At 32.5% G+C, this 13,838-nt stretch overlaps 2 protein-coding genes across 2 annotated transcripts in view; one reads left to right on the forward strand and one right to left on the reverse strand.

Annotated features, from left to right (window-relative positions):
• The window catches only part of PCDHGB7_2 (putative calcium-dependent cell-adhesion protein), a 97,117-nt gene that overhangs the window by 64,883 nt on the left and 18,396 nt on the right, over positions 1-13,838 (forward strand). Inside the window, exon 2 of the mRNA XM_051214882.1 lies at positions 5,812-8,282. Coding sequence (XP_051068066.1) covers positions 5,916-8,282 — 2,367 coding nt within the window. The 5' untranslated portion in view covers positions 5,812-5,915. The remainder of the gene's footprint in view (positions 1-5,811; positions 8,283-13,838) is intronic.
• The window catches only part of STX7_1 (Syntaxin-7), a 40,764-nt gene continuing 38,488 nt past the window's right edge, over positions 11,563-13,838 (reverse strand). The window contains exon 9 of the mRNA XM_051214883.1: positions 11,563-13,143. The gene's annotated coding sequence lies outside the window, so the exon portion shown is untranslated. The remainder of the gene's footprint in view (positions 13,144-13,838) is intronic.

Below are 13,838 nucleotides of genomic sequence, written 5' to 3' on the forward strand. Positions count from 1 at the left end.
TCTGTCAGATTAATCACAATTTCTAAGCTCTTGATTGTACACAGAATGCAACTAATTCTTTTAATCCGCTAGTAATGATAATAATCATAATAATGTTGATATTATAATTGAACGCAGTAAAATGATATCCTTCTCTAGTTTGATAATAAGGTATTACAAAACTAAATAATAATAGATATAAAACTACTAATCACAGATTTTCATTTTCACTTGCATAATTAATCCATAATACACTTTCTTATAGTTTGTTAGTAGCCATTATTATCTAATCTTTATTGTTCATCAATTCGCAATATAATTCTTATTCAAAGTTAACTGAAATCTCAGTGTATTTTACTTGATGTGAGCGAGTTAAAAAGCATCGAAAAGAAGGCAGTAAGTTATTAGTAAAAGAATATTATGTTATCCAACCAAACTAAACTTCTGCCATCTATAGCCACTTTTAAGTTCACTACCCCTAGGGTATTTACATTGTGGTTGATGAACTATTATACTATTCAAGCAACTTTTATCAGAGGTAGGGAATATACAACACGGCCTTGGTTACTACTATGTGATTAATTAGTAATCATATATCAGTTCTAAAATAAGTCAGTTGGAGCTTGTATAACTAAACGGGAACGTCTCTGTCTTTGATACTATGTGAGCGTTGTTCAAAATGCACAGAAGAAATACGCTCCCTCAACAATTCAAACATACTTCACTACCAAGTCTCTACAAATGTTTGTCTAAGGTTCCAAATGATTGTCTTCAACTACCCGACATCGAATTGAATAAATGATCGTAATAGGTGAGCCATTTTCGAATTATTTGTAGATAGGACATTTAATGTGCCTCACTCATAACAGCATGTTTTGTCTTTGTTAGATGGTAGTAACAAAATAAACGAAGTATAAGTTAGGGATCACTCTAGTTTCAATACATAACGACGATGCTTGACTCAAAAAATTGTGGCAAAGTAAAATAACAAAATTTATTTCAATGAACTATCTGAATAACCATAAGACATTCACATTGATTGAGCGCGAACCTTATGAATGTTTATTTTGATGGAATACTTGCTAGTAAATAATGGATTAATTAATACAATCTTGACACTAAAACAACCTATGTATCTGTCGAACTATTAATAGAGATCAGTAGGATTGTAGTGGATGAAAACTAAGCAAACCAAATCACTGCTATGCAAAATTACACAGTGGATTTGTAAAATACGAAAATCATACACCGAATACATCACTTGCATATCTTTCTTGAGTTGTTCTCTACATACTCCATCTTTCTTTCAATCCTGTCGTTATTCCAGTTTCCCTCAGTTCTCCTTCCTCTTCTCTTCATTTCAATCTTCTGTCAATAAGCATTCCACTTTCAATTGCTGCTACATACTACTTATATCTTTTCGCATCAGTAGCTCACATCATAGTACTTGTCAAGTAAATTAGTGTTTATTGATGATTATATTTATTTACGATGAGCTAAGTTAAATTTATTTCTAGTTAATATTTTTATCATGGATCGACTGAAGTTAAACATTACCACCACTGGATGCCGGCTACGTGGTCTAGGGGTTCAGTGTCCCCGTCCTAGACAGAAGGTTTTGGGTTCCAGTCCCGCAATGGGGGATCGTGGATGGGCACTGCTGAGAAGTTCCATACTAGGACGGAACGATCATCCAGTGCCTCCAGGTTTTCAATGATGGTCTTGTTTACATGGACTCATGTATCTTTTGGATGTTTACAAGTTAAGTGATTATAAAACCAGGAATCCTCATGTTAAATAATACAGACTGTAATCAATAAATCACAATAGAATCAATTTATTATGACTAAAAAGTACACTATTTGATATTTACTTCGAAACATACATCTTCAAGTTGGTGGACATTTTTTCTTCTTTCTTTTTTCTAAAGAAAAATAGGAAAATATTTATCACAATGTTTACAAATATGAACTAAATGGTTATGTTTAAACCTTTTCTCATCACTTTACTGTTCATTTTAGTTAATTCCCTTATCTTTTTCAAGTACTCTTAATAGAAATGTAATCACATAACTACTCATCTAGAATTGAAATTCTATTGAAATATACTTCAATGACCCAATTTATAAATGTGGATTATTTCTTCTAGACAATAGTTACACTAATTCACTTGGTATTGTTTGGTTTGTATCTTCCCATTGAAGTTTAAGACTGCAAATGATCAGTCTGTATGCACATATGCCAATAACAGACTGATCAATTGCAGTCTTAAACATCAATGGGAAGATACAAGCCAAAAAATACCAAGTGAACTAAAATTCACCCCAATGCACAAGCAAGTTGCTATCAGGACTCAGTAGCTGAGTGGATAACACGATGACGTTTGAAGCGATGGTACTGGGTTCGATTCTCAGAGTGAACATCAACTCTGAGATGCAGGTACATCCAGCTGACGAGTCCCGAATAGGACGAAACGCGCGTCATGGATTCCACTGCTAGCCGCTATCAATCATTGCTTACAAAAATATTTACACTAATCAATCATTATAAAACAGATAGAATTATGTGAATTACTAACTTACTTGAACAATTTATCAACTGTATTATCATACAGTTCAGTTTTAATTAGTTCGAAGGTACCATGATATCGTATTATTTTAATTTTTTTGTCGTATTATTTATTCATTCGTTGTTTAATAGTGAATGATTCATGTACAGCATAAGTTTTATATCAGTTTACTTATGATTTATTCACTTCATTATTGAATTAAATCAGGTTTCAATTTTAGGACAAGATACCAATTTTCTCATGATCTCAATTGTGTAAAAATGGATAAGCAATTACAATTATGCATTTCCTTTTATTAAATTACTAATAATTAATCAACAGTATGTAGAAGTTTGAAGTGTTTAGTCATGTGAATAATAATAATAACAAGAAGAAGAAGGGGAAAGTATAACACCTAATGATGAGAGAACTTAGTCCAGATATTTTCAGTTTAAAGGATATGAGTGAAAAGTGTTAACATAATGAAAACGTTTTAAGTCGGATGGTCAAAAACAATCATAAGAAAGCCCTAGCTTTAGCTTTCATGCAGTATAGTGTTATCACGATCATATTTTCCATATAAATGGAATCCATCTTACTCAATAATACAGTCGCCATCAATGAGAAATTCGCGTTTTGAAGTTACAACTAATACACATCAATCGGTGAAAACTAGTGTAAAACCAAAGTTCAGTCCCTCCTAACTATATTAGTAGATCACCTAATATGAAACAATTCACCAGGATCCAAAGTAATTATAACTACCGGACAAACTTCAACCTGCCTAATAGCATTCAGTTAGCCAGAAGGATTAAACAATATGACATTAGTTATTACAAAGTGGTCAGTCAGAATTAGGTTAAAAGTTTAAAGTTAACCAACAGAAGTATGGCTTGTTGATACACATTAGTAAGATGTGTCAACAAACTTGAGCTTCTGAGATTGATATTCGTATTGTTCACTGTAGCAGTTGAATGTGTCACTGTTACCGTATTCAGCCGTATCATACGTAAAAATCTGTAAAAACATTCCTTTCCCTTCTAATTCCGTTACGTATATACACTCTGAAAATAAAAAGTAACTCTAAGTGAAGTCATTCATAACCAGTTTTCAATAGTATCAAGGAATTTAAGAAAAAAATTCATGACATGTTTAGAATTCCTCAATCTTTCAAATGAGAAATATAAAATAAATTAATCATGTGTCGATAACCGAAAAGTATCTAATACTGTTTAAATAAAATGAAATAGACACTGTAGAAGGTCAGTGAGTTCCAGGTTTTATAAAATAAACTTTGGATACGGGTGGGAAAATGTGTTGTATCTTGGACTATGTTGCTCAATCTTTACTTATACAACTAAAACAATCAATATATCGTTGAAAATTAACTAGATAGTTCTAGAAGTTTCATCGTCACTACTTTCATTATTTTAAAAAAATATATGATAAATTTGTTTTAGAAAAATAAACAGGTAACACGAAAATCGTTCCTAACTATTTAACATGTTTTGTCAAACACTATCCCATCACATTATAAATAAACTAGTCAAACAGATTTATTCACTGGTCAAGTTAAAAATCAATCATTTTCATTTAAGAATGTTACGTATAACAAGTAAACATATTATTAAACTACTTGGAATATTTAGTAAAAAATACCTTTATCATACTACTAACTGAATTGACATAAGTCTTGGAACAATCTATTGGTTAATTCAATAGGTAGTTCCTTACGGTTCTGTCGTTTATACCTGATATGATGCAGAAAATGTATGGCTTCGTACAAATATTTCTAAAGTTTTGTATTTTCAGAGCATGATGATTTGATTGTAGAAATGCTAGTGTCTTTCTGAATGACATCATTAGCTCTTCAAAAAGGTATGAAAGTTTTTGAAACTTCGTCTAACATCAAAAACAATTGTAGCTTTTTCTCTCCACATATAAAGATAAATTTTAACGATGTAATCATAAATATTAAGAAAAAATAGTGATCCGTTCAAGTGTTATCAAAATATGTGCTCAATATAGCTAGGTGCATACTTTGTCGTCCAAATGTATTAAGATATAACTCTGATTGTAACCACGATTGAAGCTGAATTTAAACTAGTGACAATGTGATTACTAGAAATCATTGTCATTAAAAGGATAGTACTGCACAAAGTGTTGACTTTTATTACCCATCTTAAAATAATAATAATGACCCATTATATCACTTTTAAAATCACTAGTTTTATTGGATATCATGTTTAATGAGTGCACAAAGTAGAAGCGTGAGAAATTGTTCATCAATGTGTGGGCGGATGCTAATAGTAAGTGTAAACAACAGTTGCTTTAATGTCATTCAGAACTTTTTCACCATTTCTTTTGTAAACTACATCTACCAGTCTTGTGAATATTAGGGAGAAGTGCTTAATATATATAGAACAAAAGTAATATGGTTCCATTTATTAATTAGTCAGTCAGCTACAACATAGGACCAGGCACATATATGCATCGGTCCAAGTTGCCATACTTCATTAGCACAGCAAGATAAACACCAGATTCATAGAAGTAGTTAATTCAATGGTGGTAATATATAAAAGAAAGATTACATATAAGGATATAGTGCAGGAAGAAAGAATTAGTTTTTAGAAAGAAAGATATGAAGTGATTTTAATCTCTTAGTTTAAGGGAAGACAGAAAGTGTATACACCTACGCCAGTGTGATCAATTCTAAGCCATGTCACCAAGAGTCTCCAACCATTGATTACGATAGTTGCGTGGACCCTAACCAAGTAGTCTGCATCTACCAACATGGCTAAGAATAGGAGTTAGTGACTTCAAGGACTGATGCCATGTTTTGGTTTGGCCGCCCCTAACTTTCTTCCAACCATCCCCAACACTAGTCAGTATTGCGCGTCGTGGTAATTGGTGTTCGGGGATATGCAACACGTGGCCCAACTATCTCAGTCGATGAAGATTAACAACCTCATCAACTGATTTACCATCATTCCCTAACCTCACTATTACTTACACTGTGATCCCACTGATAAAAACATTTCAGTAGAAATTCACTTTAAATATCATAGCTTATTAGACTAAACTTAGACTAAACTTATTAGACTTAACTAGAACTAAAAATCTGTAATGATTTCTCTTTTATAGAAATAACATTACGGTAAACATTAAGTGAAATGTGCTAATTTATATCTTCATTGATTATATCTTATTTTTCCAAGACTTATTTCAAATAGTTTTATTATTATTATTATTATTATTATTATTATTATTATTATTAACTTATAGATGTGTAAACAATCAACAGTGACTTCAAAAACAAACGAAATTTGAGTTATATGCATCGATGTAGAATGTTTATTTAGTCGTTCTTCGGATTTGTTAAATAAAATATGCCCAAATTTCCATTACAAGACAGTTTCTGCGTACATCTTCTCCTTGTAATTATTTGGGGCAATGTCGAAATGCAAACTACTGAAAATACAACGTCGAATCGTTTGAGCAGATCAACATCATCCATGATTAACTTCAGTGGTCTACCAATAACACGATTATATGTAAGTATACCAGAAGAATTAACACCTGGCAGCCTTGTTCTAGATTTGAATAGACATCCCAAAATAAGTAGTTTTTTAACTGATCAGAATGCTCTTGTAATGTATAACAGTGGTTCATATCGATATAGATTGTTGAATGCATTTGATAGTTATTTATTTCGTGTAGGATCAAAAACTGGTAAAGTGACTGTTGCTACTCGACTAGATCGAGAAGCATTATGTTCAAGTTTAAAAGCTCAATTCTGCTGTAATACAAGGTCTGGTAGTATACCACCTCTAATTTCAAGTGAATCTGACTGGAAACTTAGATCACCAGAAAATAATCCAAGTCAGCAATGTTATTTAGTTGTACACATCAGTTTACAGCCTGACAGTGAAACGAATCAAAATAATGACATTTTTGTCAATTCGCATCAACAAGATAAAACCAATCGAGCAGCTTTAATTTACCTCTACATACATTTAGAAGATATCAATGATCATACACCACAGTTTCCATCACATTCGATTGATTTAAATGTTATGGAGGATACACCAGTTGGAAGTGTTCTACACTATTTTAGAATATCTGATCCTGATATTGGTTCAAATTCTTTGGAATCAATTAATTTAACTGTTATTCCGTTACCAAATTTATCATCTGATCAGTCAACAAAATTACAACAAACAAATTTTTTAATACCTGACTTATTAAGTAAACCATTTGAAGTGATACTGACTAGAGAAGGTGCAACATTCAGTTTAAAAAATCAATTAGATCGCGAAATTGTCCCAGATTATGACGTTACTTTGATTGCTTTAGATGGAAACAAACAAAATCCACGTTCAAGTCAAATTGGTTTCCGTGTACATGTAGCGGACGTGAATGATAATTCACCTAGGTGGTTGAAACAAAAACCGTTAAATGATGTACAAACTTTAAACTATGAACAAGAAATTAATTTAGAAATAGAAAATGACTATCCGAGATTTCTTGTATCTGTACCAGAAAACACTCAGATAGGTGCTCTGATTTTCTGGCTTCAAGCACGTGATGCTGATACAGGTGAAAATGCACGCCTTCAATATTTAATTGATACAAGTGCACCTGGTGGATTGGTCGGAGCAGATTATTTATCAGTTCAACCAAATACTGGTGAAGTAAGATTGAGAACTCAACTAGATTATGAAACAATTTCTATGCAAATAAATGGTCCAGAAATTGATATCCCAGTAATGGTACACGATAATCCACGAAATGGTCGTCAGCTTTCAGCTAGAGCGATGCTTGTAATTAGAGTTTTGGATGTAAACGATGTGCCTCCTACCATTATTGCGACTCCTCTAGCTCCAATATTATCCAGTGGAGGCTTTTTCCCTAACTTGATTGAAAATAGTCATGTGACATCTGTTTTTGGAATATGGGAAAATCAACTACCTGGTCAACCAGTCGCCAGTATTCATGTTAGCGATCCTGATACTGGTGACGGTGGAGTTGTAGCCTGCACAATTACCAATGAATACTTTCGCTTGGTAACAGAACCATCAACATCAAGGTTGCCTTATGAAAACGTATATGATTCTACCAGTCCAGATACAATGAAACCTGGCTTTAATGTACCAAATGTAATAGAAGCTTTATCTGGATCTGCTACATATCAGCTCATCTCTGCACAACGCTTAGACAGAGAGACTACTGCTCGACATCAAGTTCTACTGACTTGTCGAGATCATGATACAGTAAAACCACTAGTATTTACATATCGACTAGACATTGAAGTAATGGACGAGAATGACAACCCACCAGTTATAGCATCCGATAAACTTCTATTAACGTGTCCAGAAAATGCATCACCTGGAAGAGTTATTGGTCGATTAAATGTTACAGACGCCGATATAGGTGAAAATGCGCGGTTACGCTTTTGGATTGATGAAGCTGATGTAAATTGGATTAGTATACAGTCTAATACTGGTGAAATTCGAGTTAATACTGTATTTGACAGAGAATTGGAGCCTGAACGTACATTCACTGTTTATGTATCCGATTCAGGTGTGAATGCACATACAGCTTCAGCTGAAATCAAAATTCAAATTTTAGATGAAAATGACCACACACCACATTTTACAGATTTGTACTTTTTCTCTATACCAGAAAATAGTCCACCTGATACAGAAGTTGGTCAAATTCATGCTGTAGATGAGGATATTGGAGATAATGGAAAGGTAAGATAACAATCATAATTACATTTTACCAATTCAATTTATTTGAAGTTAATCTCTATCAATGTATAATATTAACTAAGAAATCATTTATAACTCAGAAAGATGTTATAGCTGTTACGTACCAGTTGGGATATTCTCGATAGGATACAAAAAATGTATAATACTCCATAGTTTTCAGTTATTCTCTAACCAATAGTAGTTTGAGGTTAAATGATTTCCTTCATACTGAACAAGACTTGCAAGAAACCACCAAAAATGAATAAGTTGATGAATATTTTGATGATAAATTTTAGAAATATATCACCGTTTATAACTGAACAAACGGGAAGTTGTAAGATATACTTTTATCTGTTATTATAAATATAAGATGAAAGTTGAACAAACATCAGTATTGAATTACAATAATTTTTATAGATAACTGTAGTCATGGATTTACAACAGATGGATTACCAATGAGAACCAGGAAGTGTTGGTTATTCATTTCGTTTGAGTTTACAATTTCATGATAGCTCATACTTGTATCTTCACATAACATCAAAACCAAGCTTCCATAAAGTTTCAATAATACGATAAATTTATTTAGGTTCTGTCAATCAAAACCCAACGACTCATATTTCTTACATCATACAGTTACCAATATAATTTAACAATAAATTAATATCATCCGTAATGATTATCTGATGACTAGTTTTCGATGGATCTTCTACAGATATCCATCGTCCATGAAAGCCATTTCCAAATGTATTCAACTTTACACATCATTCAACTATAATAACTCATTATAATGAAACTTTTAGTAAAGCTTAAAACTTCATTAAAAAGAATAAAAGAAGAGAATAACACTTAGGTAAATACGAAGCATCAATTTACCATACTTATTCATTCTTATTTCTAATTCCTTTTCGTCATTTTTTTTCTTTACTTTTGGATTATGTAATAAAAATTACTTACTTACTTTACTTACGCCTGTTACTCCTAATGGAGCATAGGCCATCGACCAGCATTCTCCAACCCACTCTGTCCTAGGCCTTCTTTTCTAATCCCATCAAATTCTTGTTCATTTTACTCATGTCTATTTCCATTTCCCGGAGTAATGTGTTCTTTGGTCTTCCTCTTTTCTTTTGGACTTGAGGATTCCATGTGAGGGCTTGTCATGTGATGCAGTTGGGTGCTTTCCTCAATGTGTGTCCTATCCACTTCCAGCGCTTCTTCCTCCACTGGGATCTGGTTTGTTCTCTCCCACAGTAGGTGTAATAGAAACGCGCGAGCGTTTAACCATTAGACCACTGAACTGGCATCCAACGGTGTTAACGTCTAACTTCAACCAATCCATGAAATTGAGCGACACATCTACGATTGTCATCAGTGGTTTACTATCTCACACCAGACCCGGTTGAACTCCACTGATCACAAATTCTTACTATAACTCCAGGAAATACCTCTTGGAGACCGTCACTAGTGAGTATATGATGATTATGACCAGAGAAGTGTTTTCGTGGATATTATATTAATTTTAACTGCTGAGGAGTTCCATAATAGGACTGAAAGGTCATTCAGCGTTTCCAGGGTGGTCTAGCTTTAATTGACTCATGAATCTAGCTATTAGAATTACTATAATATCCACAATAACCCTTTTCTGAATGCTAATGAATTAATTAACTCGTATAAGTTAGAGTCCAAAACTAAGACTAATTGAGTGAATACTAATACAACACTGGATTTAACGCGGCTGGATATATTGACGAGTGATACAAAATGACACTCCAGTGATTGCAATCACGAACGCCATCAGTAAGTGAAAGCATTCACTGATTACAAATCATTTCACACTTACCAGATAGAACAGTTTTTTCGATTATTACTGTTGTAACGGGTGACTGTAGGGTTTGATACGCAGCGTTTTATTGATCTATTCAATGGACAGTGACACGTAAACACGTAAGGACGACCTAGTGCCCTGATTGGCCCTACTTCGCTGTCTGTCCCAGCCAGTTGAGTCAAGAACACAAGTCACAGCCTCTGAGTTATGAATCATTATATTTCAAACATACTTTGTTTATATACCAATCAAGCATACCACATCGTACCATAAATTAGGAAACAACATTTACAAAATATTTAACAAGTGAAGTAAACATCGACCAATAGGAAATGTACATTTAAGGTCCAAGGCCACCATAGACTTAACACGATAATTATTGGTATATTTTTCCGACTATCCTAACAATTACATCTGAATAACTATCCAATTTCTGTACCCACAATTAATTAATAAGAAAGATAAACCATTTTTAAATCATATATATTTTTCACTTCTACTTCAGATTATAAATATCGTGTATTAAAAACACTTGATTAACACATGTTAACCCTAAGGCATTATGAATATAATCCATTGTTTGATATGTCTGAAACCATTGTTCATGAATGTTGAATCAGTTGGTTTCTACTAACGACATTTTAATAAAATCTTTATCATTGTTTACTTGTTTCTTTCTCTATCTTTGTATAGTTTTGTCAGGATTGAATAGAGATTTAAACAATATATAATTGTTAAATAAAAAATAGAATAACATGATTAAATTCAGTTTTCATGAAACTTTCATTTTAACTTTGATAATCTCACAGTTATATGATATTTCTGGAATTTCCCATACAATTTTCATTTGACACAGGTATTCAAACTATAAAAATTGACCTACTACTAGTAGTGATAAACATCATAATGAAAAATTTTACTCAATACCACAAGCCTAACAGAGATTACAGCATTTATTCACAGTACAACTGAACAAGTATTTCAGTTGATTGAAAAGTCCACTAATTTAATAAAAAGTAAGAACTGGCAAACACTTAGTTTAATTATTATCGAAGATTCTGTATATATCGAGTATTAGGTAAATGTGATCCTAAGAATATGATATTCGCTTATCTCTGGTTTTGCAGTATACAATTTATTTTTTCAGAAAAGAGCCCGAACAAATATGTGATGTCCAACTTAAATTTCATAGACATACTCTTTCATATATTGTTTCAAAAACCTGAACTTGTAGGCTAGCTAAAACACTTTAAGATCTGTCACGTCACTGACCACGACTACTACTATTATGACTACCTATAATGTTATAAACGAGAACAACAGTGGGGACAACCGAGTGTATTTGAATGCAAATATTACAGGATCTCTTGGCAAAATCTGAGAACCATACAGTAAATACTTCATTTGCAAAATATTCATCAATTGTCTCAGACTTGATTGTTCCTTCGCTTCCGTACCAACCGCTCTCTATCATCGTTCTCTTCGAATTCTCAACCTTCTGCCGCTAAGCATTCCAATTTCGAATGGTGATATATACTAACTTTATCTGTCGAAATCAGTAGCACACACCACAATACTACTACGACTGTTATACTTATACTAGTACTAATACTACAGTGAGTGTACCAATGAAAATGTTCTATCATAAGTAATCACATACTCCACAAGTGTAAGTTCACACTTAAATCACGAAATTATTAGACATTTACATTACACTTAGATTCGGTCTAGTATTTCTCAAGTATTAATCGATTTAACTAAAAATCAAGAAAATTCAGAGAATAGAAGTTTCTTTTCGATAGAATTATCTACTTGAGGTGTACACTCGTATTTATAGTTGTTTGGTAAATAGATAAGTCAATCAAAAGACAGAAAAGAATGCATCATAAGGAGATTCAATATTTAAAAATATCAAAATGGATTGCATAATAATCAGGAAGTTAGAGAAGAATAGGAGGATGAAGATAATTTACGGGTCAAAGTTATATGAGATAATGGTCCACATGACAGGTATGAAGAAAATGAAAACGTACAGGTTATAATAACAATTGAATAATAATCATGATAAAATGTTAAAGGGTATTAATAACTGAATATGGTTCAAAATTACAAAATAATAATAACCAAACAAGACCAAAACATAATGCAGAACGGAATTAGGGCCAATGAAGGATGAGAGGTTGAATGCATCGTTTTCGCACGCTGAGTTCAAACGTCACTTTCTGGGTCTCTAACTCCTCAGCAGCGCATAAGTTTTGGATTTGACCTCCCTTCAATTCAGTTCCTTTGCTTGTATAAATTATTTTTAAGGAAGACTCTTTTGGAGGCATGTGTTCAGATCTGACCAAGCGCTCCTGTATTGAACTAGCGATTGCTTTGCATTCTTCTTTTAAAAGCCACGCTGAGTCATGTTCATCTTCCTATTCTTCTCTAACTCCCTGATTATTACGCAATCCATTTTGATATTTTTAAATCTTGAATCCTCTTATGATGCAATCTTTTTTGTCTTTCGATTGACTTATATATTTACCAAACAACTATAAATACGAATGTACATCTCGAAAAGAAAGTTCTATTCGCTGAATTCTCTTGATTTTTATTCAATGACAGAATGACTTATTTTAATTAAGCTAATCCATTTCTTCATAACAATTTAATCGCCATCAAAAATTTTGATTCCGTGCATGAAAGTTCATCAAACAGGAAACGAAAGTTATTTCAGATATGACGACGGGACACATCAATAAAACAAGACCAACATGCTTTGCATTTTCTATTGAAATAGTTGGAATAGATTACTGTTATTTCGTGCATTTTAAAAGAGATTAAAGATAAATTATCTAAACAGATTTCAATGGTCTAAACGGTTTGGCTTCACAAACTGAATACCTTTGAGCATATTGTTGATTGATGAATTCCTCTACTTCGAAAGTTACTTCTGTTTATTCACCAAAAGTAGTTGAATTGTTTTACTAACACTGAACAAATAACCTCATTTAGTTACATGTTCCATTGGGCTAGGAACATTAATCCATTCTAAAACTAAAGATAAAAGGTATCTTTAAGTGGGAGATTATGTGATGTTCAATTTTCCACATAAGTTAATGTTCTATTAGTAAATTCTAAATAACCATTATGATTGATAAATAGTTAGTTGTGTTCGTCTAATTCTTAAAGTTGATAGAACCCTATCAGTCGATTAACAGTTCAACTACTATTGGATAATACAGTATATTTTGTTTGATATTGCCTAATTAAAGGTTATTGCTAGGTAGCCATGAACATGGTTTCTATGTCAATGTGGATTGGCCAACAAAAGTGATCTATAAATCCAGCATAACTGACATTTTACATGGGATTAAGGCTTTTTATACGGGAGATACAATATAATAACAAATTCAACATACAACCAGCAAATTAATCAGTCACCACTCATAATCCATTTCAAATTGTTTTGCTTTCATTTCACGGTCACTACAAAAGGATATAGTATTATATTATATATGAAGCAGTTCCGTGTTTCATTAAAGTACGGTAATACATACCGTTAGCAAATACATAATAGAGTGATAAACAATTAATTGAATATTTGCAAATAAAAAACATGTACTACTAATTATATATTGAGTAGAAAGTTAGTTGAATATAAACATTCGACAGCATTTTAACAGTTGACATCATTATTAACAACAAAAACAATTGCTCATAATGAATTCTCTTTATGAGTCATTCGTACA

This window comes from Schistosoma haematobium, chromosome 2 (genome assembly GCF_000699445.3).
Source record: "Schistosoma haematobium chromosome 2, whole genome shotgun sequence".
Lineage (NCBI taxonomy): Eukaryota > Metazoa > Platyhelminthes > Trematoda > Strigeidida > Schistosomatidae > Schistosoma > Schistosoma haematobium.